The 14,526-nt window shown below is 35.9% G+C and overlaps 1 protein-coding gene across 1 annotated transcript; it reads left to right on the forward strand.

The window, feature by feature from the left end:
• Positions 1-835: 835 nt before the first annotated feature.
• Positions 836-6,426, forward strand: LOC103424404 (signal peptide peptidase-like 2). Its single transcript, XM_029092587.2, has 14 exons — positions 836-1,168; positions 2,058-2,216; positions 2,328-2,439; positions 2,757-2,876; positions 3,107-3,258; positions 3,379-3,576; positions 3,802-3,836; positions 4,309-4,465; positions 4,597-4,650; positions 5,194-5,286; positions 5,407-5,549; positions 5,662-5,732; positions 5,833-5,916; positions 6,133-6,426. The coding sequence occupies exons 1-14, from the start codon at positions 1,019-1,021 to the stop codon at positions 6,255-6,257; spliced, it is 1,653 nt and encodes a 550-aa protein (XP_028948420.2). The 5' UTR covers positions 836-1,018; the 3' UTR covers positions 6,258-6,426.
• Positions 6,427-14,526: the final 8,100 nt, after the last annotated feature.

The following is a 14,526-nucleotide window of genomic DNA, read 5'->3' on the forward strand; positions in this document are numbered from 1 at the left end:
AGAAGTATGATTTTTGTCTTTGAATCACTTGATTTCGTTGAGTATTGAAGAAGTTATGAATGTTTAAAGTTTACCCAGTTTCCGACGAGTCTTCCAATTTTCCCGCGAACTGGTCACTTTTCAGGCTATTTTCCGACCATCTTTGGCAACCATTGGGCTTCTAAATAGGTATAATTTTGCTCTACACTTTCCTATCTTCATTTTGATATATTATGGGTCAAATTTGGTTAAGAAACAATTGAGTTACGAAGTTTTGAAAATTGCTCAAACGTTCGGCCAAAAGCTCCGGAACACTTAACAAAGTTTTTTACTGAATGACTAAAATAATAGACGATGGACCAAAGTAATATGTTATGCAAATTTCATAGACAATTTTGGCTAAGAAGCCTTTTTGTTAATCATATACACTTTCCATTATGGTCTGAGCTAATATTTTTTTTCTAGGGTAAATTGTATCAATAATTATTAATTTTAACTCAATTTGAGCAATAGTCTCTCAATTAAAAATCCATTACCATTGGTCTTTTAACTCATCAAAACGTGCAGCTCTAATCCCTCAACTAAAAATCTATTACCATTGGTCCCTTAACTTTAACCCAATTGGAATAATGGTCTTTCAACTTTAACCCAATTATAATAATGATTATTTCAACATGACTAATTTTAACAAAATTCTGACGAAGTTAACGAAAAAGATTACAGCTACACATTTTGATGAGTTGAAAGATCCCAATTGTCGCAATGGTTCTTTCAACGCAATTTTTTTGATAAAATTCTAACGAAGTTGACGAAAAGTACTATAACGACACATTTTTATGAGTTAAGGATTAACGATAATGAATTTTTAATCATTACTCTAATTTTATTAAAGTTCAACCGTAAGCATCCTACAAAACATAAACAAAAGCCTCTTTCTTCTTCCATAGCTACAATCTCTGGAAATCTGTGATGCAGAGAAGGAAGAACCAATAGGGTTGTTCTTGAAAGATCGCCGGAAGGGGAAGGGGTTCAAGAACTCATGGATTTGCAAAGGCTTTGTGGGTTACTCTTTGTTTCTGCTCTGATTGTTCTACTGGTATGTCGTCCGAGCTCTGTCACTGCCGGGGATATAGTGCACGATGACGATTCATCTCCGAAGAAGCCCGGGTGTGAGAACAATTTCGTTTTGGTAATCTAATGCTGCTTTTTCATTCCGACCCTTTTCGATTTTTCATTTTTTGGTTGTGTTTTGGATAATGGGTTTTCCTTTTTGTTCATGGGTTTTGTGTAAAATTGGTTCATTTGTATATTATCCGATTAAAATTTCCATTTTTGGGTAATTTGGAGCTGTTAATTTACCCCCATGAAGTTAAAAGTATTGAGTTTGCTTTGTTTTGGTTGTTTTTTGGATTGGAATTGGGTTGTTGTCGTTGTTTGGTTTTACTGAAATTGATACGAACAACATAAGTTACTGCTCAGTAAGTTTCTATATCCTCCCTGTGTAGGCATCCTGCTCATACTTATATATTTCCTTCTATTTTTCTCCTGGCCTTCGAAATGTTTCCCTTTTGGGTGGACAAAGGAGTTTGGGTTGGATGTTTATTGTTTTCCTCTATTACATTGAACTTTAGTAATTAATTTGAAGTCATACTTTATATTTTGTACTGTCTCGTGATTGTGGATCGAGAACTGGCAGTGGCAATGGTATTTAAGCCGTGAAGTTTTCGGGGACGGAGACATTATGGATGGATAAACTCTCCACTCTTTTGGGTTTTGACTCATAATGATGTTTCCTTCTCTTTTTGTTTTTAAATTATATTTCGTTTCCTGTTTTAAATTGATAGTGAAATATGTTGACTTGTGGTCAGCTGTTATTTGCTGGGACATGTACCGATGTTTCCATAAATTTTTTTTTTTTTTTGAAAACAAACCTGATAGTTCGTATATTGTTTTGAGGAAATTTCAATCGGCTTTAGTGAAGTTCTTTTTCTGGATGGATCATGTGAAATACACGACCTTTTGGTAATTTATGTTTCTACGTATATATGATTACTGCTCTGTCACAAACTGTTTTGCAGGTAAAAGTTCAAACTTGGGTTGATGGAGTTGAAGCAAATGAGTTTGTTGGTGTGGGTGCTAGATTTGGAACTACCATTGCATCAAAGGAGAAAAATGCACAACAAACTCGCCTTATTCTTTCTGATCCTCGCGATTCTTGCAGCAAACCAAAAAAGAAGGTTTTATGTATAAACTATATTCTCTTGACATTTGTTGTCACACATATCAAGCGTATAAATTATATGTTTGTTAACATCAATTTCACATTTTGCTTTTTCGCTTTTGTTTAGCTTGCTGGAGATGTCATCATGGTGGACCGAGGCCACTGCAAATTCACAACCAAGGCAAATATTGCCCAAGCTGCCAATGCTTCTGCTGTCCTCATTATAAATAACCAGAAAGGTAAAGATTTTATGTCTCTGCTATATGATGTGTAGCATTATGCAGCAATGGTGAGTTGAGGAAGCTTCAGTGTCTAAATATTTTATCTGCGAGTGTGTGTGGGTGTGTGTGTGTATGCATGTATGCATGTATTTTTGTTGTTGTACTGCTTAGGGAGATGGAAACTATCATCTTAGTTCTCATTTTCCTAGTTAAGAGACTAATTTTTGAGGTTTCTTTTGGTATATATGATTGTTGAAACATAGAAATGTAACAAGCAAAAATAAAATGCATTGCAACCGTTTTCATTTCATATCAAACCTCTCTTTTTGTTGCAGAACTTTACAAGATGGTGTGTGAGCCAGATGAAACTGCTCTAGATATTCACATACCAGCAGTCATGCTCCCACATGATGCTGGTTCGACCTTGGAAAATATGTTAATGAGCAATTCATTGGGTAAGGTTCTTTACACTCAGGTGATTTCTAAGCTACAAAAGTTTGTAACAGTTCTATGGGTATGCTTTTTTCGTTTTTTTCTCTATACTCAGCTTATACATTTGTCTTAACTGGTTGTACTTTTCACTCAGGTTTCAGGTTGGAAATAATTTTAGAACTCTTGTTGGGTATACTATACATGGGAACCTATACCTTTTCTGGATAGCTTTCTAATTGTAGGTTCTCTGCAGTGTCTGTGCAGCTGTACTCTCCAAAGCGACCTGTAGTTGACATCGCAGAAGTATTTTTATGGTTGATGGCTGTCGGCACCATCTTGTGTGCATCCTTTTGGTCTGCATGGAGTGCCAGAGAAGCAGCTATTGAACATGAAAGGCTATTAAAGGTCTCCTTTTCCCAACCGTAACTAAATAGTTTTAGGTTTATATTTATATGTTCCTCTCCCAGAGTGTTGTTCTACTGACAGTTAGTTGTAAATATTGACCTCAAATATCTTTTCTTGTAGGATGCTGCTGATGAAATTCCACGTGCCGAAATTCCACGTGCCAAAACTCCTCTAGGTGCTAGTGCAGTAGACATCAGCACAACATCAGCGGTCTTGTTTGTTGTTATTGCATCATGCTTCTTGGTTATACTGTACGAGCTTATGTCATCCTGGTTTGTTGAGCTTTTGGTGGTTCTTTTCTGCATAGGTGGTGTAGAGGTATGAGTCCTCCCAGTTCTAATTATCAACGTATTATACCTTTCTTTGCTCACTTTTATACTAGCACAAAGCTTTTATCTTAAGTTCCCTGCACAGTAAACATTTACATTCTGAAGTTATTCTGCAGGCTGTTGTTTTGTAATGTTAACGTATTTGACATTATGTAGTTTGTGCTTATTGCTTTGTCCAATGGTTATATCTAACTTCATCAATCTTTATATCCAGGGATTGCAAACTTGCTTGGTTGCGTTGTTGTTTAGGTACAATTAGTTTCATCTCTTATTGAGAATTTCTGACACTTTATTATGATTCTCCTTTTAATCACCTGACTAGCAACAGTGCGCTATCAGTTTTTATTTGTTTATTTTTCTGTGTCAGTGTGTGCCTGTATGCATATGGGCCAATCAAAATTTCAAGTGAATACTTTCTATATTTCCCTTTATCTTGGGATGGTTTATCATAAGATCATGGGGCAGTTGTCTTCAATGTGGACATTGTCATTCTTCATATCTTCTGATTCTCTGAATATTTTCTAGAACGTTATTCAAGAATTTTGAGTATTTCACACAACTTTTAAGCTGCTGTAACTGCAACTTTGACAATACTCGAGTTCTAGGTTAATTTGACTGAATCATTTCAGCAAACTAAAGACAGACCAGAAAACTGGTGATTGAATGAGTCATGCAGTGATAACTCCCTTTAATGTCTTAAACTAGTTATATATTTCCGCAGGTGGTTCAAACGTACTGGAGAATCGTACATTAAAGTACCTATCTTGGGAGCAGTCTCACACCTAACTTTGGCTGTTTCTCCATTCTGCATAACATTTTCTGTTCTTTGGGCAGTTTATCGCAACATTTCCTTTGCCTGGATTGGTCAAGATATACTTGTAAGATAACTTTTCCTATCAAAAGAATTCTTCCCAATGGTATCACAGATTGTCTCTTCTTTCTTGAACTTAAAGCAATGCAGTATAGATATTGTCTCAACTAATGAAGGCTTTCATGATTCTTTGATCAGGGAATCGCATTGATAATCACAGTTCTTCAAATAGTTCGAATACCTAATCTGAAGGTAATACTTCAGACTAATGATGGCTTTCATTTTAATGATTCTTTTACTGGTATTCCTCTTTTTGGCCCGAAATTAGTTTGTAGTTGGTAAAAACATAGTAGGCAATTTGTTTTCCAAACACTCTAAACCACTGCTCATTCATGGAAGTAATTGACTCTGATTATGGGTTTTTAGCAGTTAAAGTGCAAGGTGTCCCACCTGTGCAGTTGAATATCTCTGCGTATGAAAATTTCTACTGGAATTTGATTGACTTCAAATATTTACACTTATTGTACCTTTCGATTTGCTAATTGTGTTCACTCCTTATGGCGTCTCTACTGTTAATGATTTCAATCAGAAATTTCAGATGTGTGTATTTCTTCCTCAAGATTGTCTAGTCATTCGAAAAATTGATCTTCTTAAATCACTTGTCTTTTGTTATTGGATGGTAGTTGTTCATCTCGAAAGCTTTAATGAAAATGATACTACATAAGTATATGTATGTGTAATATGTATATATGCGTAATCGTTCCTAGAAACTTATGAGGTGGTTCTGTTAATCAGGTGGGTACGGTCCTCCTCAGTTGTGCCTTCTTGTATGACATCTTTTGGGTGTTTGTTTCTAAGAAGTTGTTCCATGAAAGCGTGATGATTGTGGTAAGTGATCCTTGCACGTTTCTCTACTTGCTACATTTAGGGCCCATATGATATAAACATTTCATTTTTGAGGGATTTTAAATGCTTGAGTCATTTAATGGCTCGGTGTCGCTTTTACAGGTAGCCCGTGGCGACAAAAGTGGAGAGGATGGTATTCCAATGCTTCTAAAGATCCCACGCATGTTCGACCCATGGGGTGGTTTCAGCATCATAGGATTTGGTGACATCCTATTACCAGGCCTGCTTGTTGCATTCTCACTCAGGTTTAGTCTCCACATCCTATCCCAATTTGCAAAAGCATTTCTCAATGTGTCAAATTTTGGCACTGTTTATATGGAATAGATATTTAGGCATTACTATTAATGGTTTTTCCAGGTATGATTGGTTGGCAAATAAGAGTCTCCGTGCTGGCTACTTCTTATGGGCGATGATTGCTTATGGATTAGGTAAGATATAATAAAGAGAGCGTTTTTCAACAACTGCTCTATAAGGTTTTAGACGTTTCCCGGAAAGAAGAAAAACATGATTTTTCAAATTCTTTGGCAGGTCTTCTCATCACATACGTGGCATTAAACTTGATGGATGGGCATGGCCAACCAGCACTTCTTTACATTGTTCCATTTACACTCGGTAAATCCCTTTCTTTCTCGTTCACTATAAATCTAGTCCAACGCTACCCAGCCATTTAACGTTTAAACACGCGAGTAAAGCCCGAGGGCACCGCACGTGTGATAATTTGTCTTGTCAAGCAATCAAGAACCAGGCCGGATAGTTTATTTTCGAATATAATTGGGATGCTTGGTGTAGTTTCAAGTTAAACTGATCAAAATGTGCACTCCAATGCAGGCACTTTGCTGACATTAGGTAAGAAGAGAGGTGATTTACAGATTCTGTGGTCGAGAGGAGAACCGGAAAGGCCCTGCCCACATATCGAGCTTGGAGGCAGTCAAGAAGTGAACGAATCAAAGTAATTAAAAAGCATTTTCATGTATGATATTTTAGTGTTGGCATTGTATAATTTGTAAAAATCTGGTACAGAACCGACGAGCTTCATCTTAATTTGGTAATCTTGCATGTAAGCTTATTGCCCTTTGAATTGAACGAGGGCGCTCCATTAATTCAAATAGCGTTCATTTAGCATTGTCGGTTGTCGTATAACTTAAATGAATGGTAAACCATGAGCATTTGTGCAGAATTTTATTGAGATAAGCAAGAACATATGGAAACTTCAAACCAGTTTTTAAGGTGCGGACCCTAGTTTGCGGACTTTAGGTGCAGACCTGATATGATCCGTTGGATCAAGTTTGAACGGTCGAAAACAAATCCTTCAAAACAAAGTGTAGGAAGAAACCGAGTCATAATTGACTCATCATTAAATCCAAATGGTACTTGGCAACCGTTATTATTTTTTTTTAACAACTTAAGCTCTCTCTCTCCTCGACAGCCGTTACCATTCTTAGGGCTGGTTTGGTATTGCTGTGCTTTGAAAAAAAACTACTGTGAAAATAAGCGGCTGTGCTGTGAGAATAAGCGGCTGTGAAATAAATCAGCAGAGTGTTTGGTAAACTTTTTTGTAAAAGTGCTTTTGGAAAAAAAACAGTTTGATAGTGGGTCTTTTCATTAAAGGAGCACTTTAGTTCCGTGTGCTTTGAAAAAAAACCAGTTTTTCAAAGCTGCAAATAGCAGCTTCAGCTTTTTCCTTTGATTTCAGCTTATTCTCACAGCAGCTTCCAAAATAAGCCTTTTTTTTTCAGTTTACCAAACACCTAAAACCCTCACAGTTTTTTTTCATGGGTGTTTTTTTTAAGCACCTCACTCCCAAACCACCCCTTAAAGTTGTTGTCTCCTTCGCCCAGAACTCTCCCTCTTCAACCAACATTTTCAAAAAAATTGCGGTAAGATGTATAGTTACGAAAACTTGTTGACATGTTATTGTACAAATATATATTGTTGAATTTGGTTTTGTTTAGGGTATATCTTTACATTTTCCAAAGTCGAAGCACTAGAACCTTGGACTCTAGCGAACTTTACATATTTTATACTCTCAAGACACGACTTGAAATTTGACAAGCGAAGAATGAGACAAATAGAGTGGAGAAACCCTATTTTTCAAGAGTAAGAACTGTCATTTTCTACTCCAAAATGTCAATGGTTTTATGAGTTTATATAAAATTCAAGTACTACTTATTAAAGAGATGTAACTTGCATCTATAAGTACACCATTTTGCTAACAATTTTATATTCATTGAAAAGATCCGTGTCCTAACTGTAGTGCCATTTCCAAAAGGATGGCACCTATTGAATTCAAAGTAACTCACGATTATAATTTTCCATTCAAATGTTAATTTACATAATATAATTTAGGAACACTTTGGATGCGGTTCCTAGTTATCAATATTCTTTGATTGAAACCTTGTTTGTTTTTAGTTTTTGATCGAAGTTCCTGACAATAATGTAATAGTGTAAGTTACTATATTTTTTTAAATTAAAAATTGAAATTTGTATTTGTTTATACTAATGAGATTTTAAATATGACCCATAATTTGTGGGATTAAAAATAATAAAATATAAATGATACACTGTTATATTGTGTATGTGTGTGTGTGGGAACATTCATCAAAATTAACAAAAAAAAAAATTATTGTACCAAAACATGGATACATTCTCAAATTAACAAAAAAAAGAATGTACCCATATAAGTTTAAAAATGTATTAATTTTTTTTTAATGGATTTTATATTAAAAAATTGATTACATTTTATATAAAAAAAAATTGGGTACAAAATTGAGTACATTTTATATAAAAAAAAATTGGGTACAAAATTGAGTACATTTTATACAAAAAATTGGGTACATTTTATACAAAAAATTTATACATTTTGTATTAAAAAAAAAAGTACATATAACAAATTGGTATATTTAAGATTTTAAAAAAATGAAAATTATATGAATTGGTATATTTAAGATTAAAAAAACTAATGGGTACAAACTTATTCTAATTTATTTATTTTTTATTTTGGAAATGTTTGAATTGAAAATTAATTAGGAGTTTCATAGAGGTGTGAGCATTAAAACCCAAAATCAATTACTAATTTTTATTATAAAAAATATGTAATAAACATGTAAATTTATTATATATCACATTAATGTTAGGGACTTCAATCAAAATTTGAAAACTAATAAGGCCTCAGTCAATGAACATTAATAACTAAGGACCGGATACTAAATTTTCCTATAATTTAATACAATCTCCCACATGAAAAATGAGGATGAATTTGAAAGTACAGCCGTACAAGAGATGTATCGGGAGATTTGTCTTTTGGACTTGAACCTACCCAAATGAATACTTATCGGATTTACTGGTGACACATTGTGTATAAGAGACATTGAACTATTCACCATGTATAGTAAACCAAGACAATAAGCAACACACGCTTCTTCTATTAATATATTGCGGTTCATACGACTACGTTCATATTGGTCCTGAGCAAATCTAGGATTCATGAAAGATTTAGAGAATTTAACCATCTCATTCTCACATAATTGACCACACTTCTACTCTCACACAGATAAACGCTGATTAATAGTCTGCTTCATTCCTCTCATTTATTATAAGATAACAGTGTCATTAAGTATAAATATATACCCTATCACTTCTGTAGACAACACATTTCTTCTATGATAAGAATGAGGTATATAGTGTGTTAATTTCTTTGAATTATGCTCAACCAGTTTGCCTATTGAATTTAAACCATGGATCTCCAATCAACTAAGTTAGGTTTCAGTTTGGCTAATTTATTAGTTATGTTGGCTTTAGCCTCGTTCCCTTCAATGATCAACTTACTCTCCAATCTAACTTTTAATAATCGGTACCACTTAAATTGACTATCTCTTATGTTGTATACATCAAATCTTATGAAATTTTTATTTCATACAAGAGTAATTATTTTCCAAGGTTAAGTCCTCGATGCACATACTAGAACTTATTCAAATTTTACTAACACTAAAAAGTAGACTTCCCCACACATTTAACGTATCTTCAAGAAAGATCTCTAAAGCTTTATGCTTGCATATTATCACGTTTAAGTAGCAAATTCCTTTATTTCTTATTAAGTAAATATCACCATATCTTAATGATATTTAAGCCACCCCACAAATCTCTCATAATTTTGGTTGCTTTGACGTTATCAAAACCTATGAATATAATTTATCTTCTTAGGCCTTAAAACACTTCTTTGGACCTTAGCCTCTTCTATTTATTTAATTCAATAGTCATGGTAATTGGATATATGTATAATTTTTTTTTTTAAAAAGGGGGACAACTGATGACAATTCATGGTTATTCACCCCTTTCGGCCTTGGGGAGGCTACGGAAAATTTCACCCTATTGGTGACCACAATCAAGCAAACTCATCAGTTCAGAACATAAAGGCAGGACCTTATTGATCTGCATGTACTTCACGAAAACATGCATGTATCCTAGAATCAAACTTCACTGATATAGATTAATGCATAATTTATAACTTTATAATGCCAAATTATATAGGAAAATGCATGATCCTTGCGGCATGTGTATATGCATGCTAAGTCAATTAACAATTAATGAACAATTCTACATGTATCTCTTATTGCATGAAATGTCAAATTTTCAAGGACACCGAAAAAGGCTTTTGGTACACCTCGTTGTTTGAATCAGATCATTCAAACCATAAGGCATGAATCGAAGTCCTATCATATCCATTCCTTTTGTGCTGTTATTTTCATCAATAGGCCTAATTGGATTATTAGTCTTCGTGGTGAAAGGGTAATTGGAAGATAACTCTTGTGGTAATAAAATAAAATAAAATAAAAAAGATTTAAGCCCATATGGTGAAGTCTGTCGGATTTTGATAGGAGCATATTTATGCCACAAAGTTGAGTGATATCTCTTTAAAAACTTGGCATTGATTGGATGTCTTTTCAAATTTCCTTCTAAATCTGCCAAGTAGTATCATCCTTTTACTAACACTCTATTGATGCTGAAAGGTCCTTCCCAAGTAGGACTCCATTTCCTAAAACCTCTAAGTTAGGCTCCTAAGGGTAGAATTGCCTTCCATACTAACTCTCATTCCTTGAAGGTTTTCAACTTCACTTTCTTTTTATAAGCTCAGGCAAATACTTTCTCCCTTCTTGAATTTTGTTTAAGGCTTCAATTCCTTCGACACATGACATGAATATATTCTTCACTAAGTAGACCAAACTGGTTTTGGAGCCTCACAGAACTTACATTGATATAGGGAGTACAACATCTTGCTCGAAGGTTAAGGCATATAGGGTGGTCCCAGTTCCTGCCCTCTTTGAGGTTCTATAACCCACAGAGTTTCTCCCAACTTCTCATGCCACTTCTCTGGACTTTAGGTCACCATTCTCTTCATAATATTGACCAAGATCTTATTGCTAGCTTCTGCTTGACCATTTGATTGGGGGTCGTAAGGACTAGATTGGATCATCTTTATCTTGAACTTGTTTGAAATTCCTCTACTCTTTTTGAGATAAAAGATGACCCTCAGTCTGTAACAATTGTCTCGGGCACCCCATATCTGTGTAGAATCTTGGTTTCAATGAACTTCTTGACAATAGCTGAAGTGATAGTCTTCACAGCCGAAACTTCTACCCACTTAGTAAAATAGTATGTTGCCACAATTATAAAGGTATGCTTGCTAGAAGATGGGTAAATTTGCCCGATGAAGTCCATTGCCCACCTTCTAAAAGGCCAAGGCTTTACTATTGGATTCAAGGGTACTGAGGGTATGTGTTGAAGGGGTTTATGCCTTTGACATTCTTCACAACCTCAAGCATAAGCTTTACAATCCTTCTCCATATCAGGCCAAAAGTAGCCATACATTCTTAATACCCACCTCATCTTGGTTCTGGCTTCCACAAATGCCTTCATGCACTTCAACCATCACTCTCATTGATTCTTCTAGGCCTAAGCACTTCAACAGAAATCCATATGGAGTCTTTCTTAGTAGAGTTTTGTCCCACATGACAAACTTACTTGCTTGCTACCTAATCTTCTTACTTATGGGGGAAAAAAGGGTTTTCCAAGTAAGAGATGATGGGTGTTCTCCAGTATTCTATCTCAGCCTCCTTAGTCATTACATCTAAACTAAATCCTCTTTCAAATATAGAAGAGAGATTTCTCCTCTGTACTTCCACATCCACCTTGGACCTTCTTTCTTGGATATGTACTCTAGAAGCCAATTATGCCATCTCATTAACAATTAAATTTGCTTCTCTGGGAATGTGATTGACTGAAATCTCAATACCCCAATATCTTAATAGTTGAGTAGTTGCCAAGTAATAACCAGCCATGGTGATGTGTCTACACTTGTTGTCTCCATTTATTTGATTAATCACCAGCTCTGGATCACCAAACAACTCAACTTAAGTTGCCCCTAACTCTATCAGGATTTCCAAGCCAATGATTAATGCATCGTACTCTGCTCGATTCTTGGTAGTATCTTGATAATCTAGAAAGAATGAGTAGTAATGGTGAATTCATTTGGGATCAATAATGACAATCCCAACACCAGCAGCATGTTGAGTGCAAGATTCATCAAAATGTAACTTTCAAGGAGTGATCCATAGGTTGGTTATTCTTCTTATTTGTTGCTGAATCCATTCTTCCTTGCTCGAGTGATCTTTACTTGGTAGGATCCAAAGATTGGCTACTTCCAGAGTTCCTGGGACATTGACAAGTTCATCCTATGATTCTTGGTGCTCGGCCCTTTATTGCTATTTGAGGCACATATTGAAGACTGAACTCTGAAGGTGCTAGGATCCATTTCATGATTCTTCTAGTTAGCATTGACAGTATATACTTGATCACATCGGTCTTGGCAATGATATGGATATGGCAAGGCAACATGTAATGCCTAAACTTGCAGAAGGTAAAGTACAGAGCCAAACATAGCTTTTTAATTGGGGAATATCTCATTTCTACCTCAGTAAGAATCCTACTGAGGTAATTTATTGCTTGCTTCTTCCCTCCTTCATTGTTTTGAGCCAATAAGCTTCCTATTGATTTTTCAAAGGCAGAAATATAGAGCTTTAAAGGTTTCCCTCTCTGAGAAAGCATGAGCACTAGTGGAGAGGCTAGGTAAAACTTTACTTTGTCAAAAGCCTCCTGGTGTGGTGGGCCCCACTCAAACTCTTCTTGATTTTTCAATCTTAACAGAGGAGTCAATAGCTAAATTTTGCCCACCAAGTTAGCAATGAATCTCCTTAAGAAGTTGATCTTCCCAGTATTCTTTGCAACTGCACTATGTTGGTGGGAGAAGGTGACTCCATTATAGCCCAAGCCTTATTTTTTGTCTACCTCTACTCCTCTCTAATGAAAAATGAATCCCAAAAAGTTGCTCGATTTGACTCCAAAAGCACATTTCTTAGGATTTATTTTCAACTTATGGGTCCTCATTCTAGTTAAAGCTCGTCTGAGGTCTTCTAAGTGTTGCTTTTCAATTTTAGACTTAACCACAATATTATCAATGTACACCTCCATGCTATGCCTAATTAAATCATGAAAAATGGCGTTCATTGTCATCTGATAGGTGGCACCAACATTTGTTAGCCTAAATGGCATGACAGCGTATTCATATGCTCCCACATGTCTCGAGCATAAATGTTGCCTTATGTATATCCTCTTTAGCCATTTTATTTGGTTATATCCAGTATTACCATCCATAAAGGATAGAACTTTATGTTTTGCAACTACATCTATAGACAACCATAGGCATGAGGTATTCATCTTTAGGCGTGGCTTCATTAATGTTTTGATAGTCAACACAACATCTGATGGTGTTAGTTACAGCTTTTAATACAAGTACAATGTTGGCCAACCATTCGACATATTTGGTAGGCCTAATAAATCATGCCTTCACCAACCTCTCAATCACTTCTTTAACCTTTTCTTCTATTTCTTTTGACATTCTCCTTGGAGCTTGCTTCACATGTTTGTACCTTTCCTTGATAGGCGTTCTGTGTTCTACTAAACCAGGGTTCAATCTAGGTATCTCTATGTAATGCCATGCAAAACGGTCTTTGAATTTATGTATGAGGTCTACTATTCTTGCTCGATTTCCATCTTCTAACAAGCCACTAAGTTGTATTGGCCTTGATCTTCCTTGGTCCCAAATTAATGTTTTCCAAGGGGTCTTCTACTTTTTGAACTGGTTTGTCGGGCTCTGTACACAAAAATTCAACTGATTTTGGACCCTCAGGCACATCATCTGGCCAGTCCAAGTCGTATATACACTCAGCCATGTGTATGGCTGCCTCTATCTCCTCTCCCAAAACTCTAATTCTTCTTTGTTCTTGGTGCTTGAAGCTTCTGTCTCCCACTTTGCTTCCTCATTAGTTGAGCTTTCTCTCACTTTTTTTCTCTCTCTCCCATACACCAGCAGTCTCTTGATTAAGGACCTGATTGCAACTACTTGGTATTTTCTCCTCTGTTCTGACATCATTGGATTTGGGGTGTTATAACCACCCCCAATTTTCCTTTATATTTCTAATTTCCCCTAGAACATTTCAAATCTATCAATTTAATCCCTTATTCTCTTTTAATCCTAACCCTTGATCTAGATTCTCTATTGTTCCTAAACTGCCATGTGGCAGCTCTCTGACTCTCTTCTCTTTCCTCTTTTCCTAAAACACTTCCCAATCTCATACATCTCTCTCCCTCTCACGAGATCTCTCTCATCTCCCTGCACCGTGACCTGCCAAGCATCATGCATGCAATTCTAATTTAGACTATCTTCATCATCATCTCCCTTGCACCATATTTCTTCTGTCGCTGTGAAGTCGAGGAACTCAGAGAAATGACCTCCGACAGATCTCTCCATTCTTTCCGGCTAGGTAAGTTCCTTTTTAATTTACCATTTAGGTTGCTGGACGTTATGTGATGAAAACTATGTTGTTCTTCCAAGGTTTTGAGAAAGGGAACGACACGAGGAGAACTCACCTATATTTTCTGGTAAACCCATGACCTTCAAGGGGTTTTTTCAGAGCACTCACGACCGTTTCACAGCGAAGAAAGGGTATAGAAATACTCTACTCTCTTCCCTCTTCACTTTGGTGTATAGTTTGAACCCTACTTTGCTAGAAAACCATCGGTCGGAGCTGTAGCAGCTCCGGCTTTCTCCTCCGATCAGCGCAAGCCCTTCAAGCCACTTAGGACACCCATAGGCTTTGGGCCTGTAGA

Source organism: Malus domestica, chromosome 14, assembly GCF_042453785.1.
Source record: "Malus domestica chromosome 14, GDT2T_hap1".
In the NCBI taxonomy this organism is placed as follows: domain Eukaryota; kingdom Viridiplantae; phylum Streptophyta; class Magnoliopsida; order Rosales; family Rosaceae; genus Malus; species Malus domestica.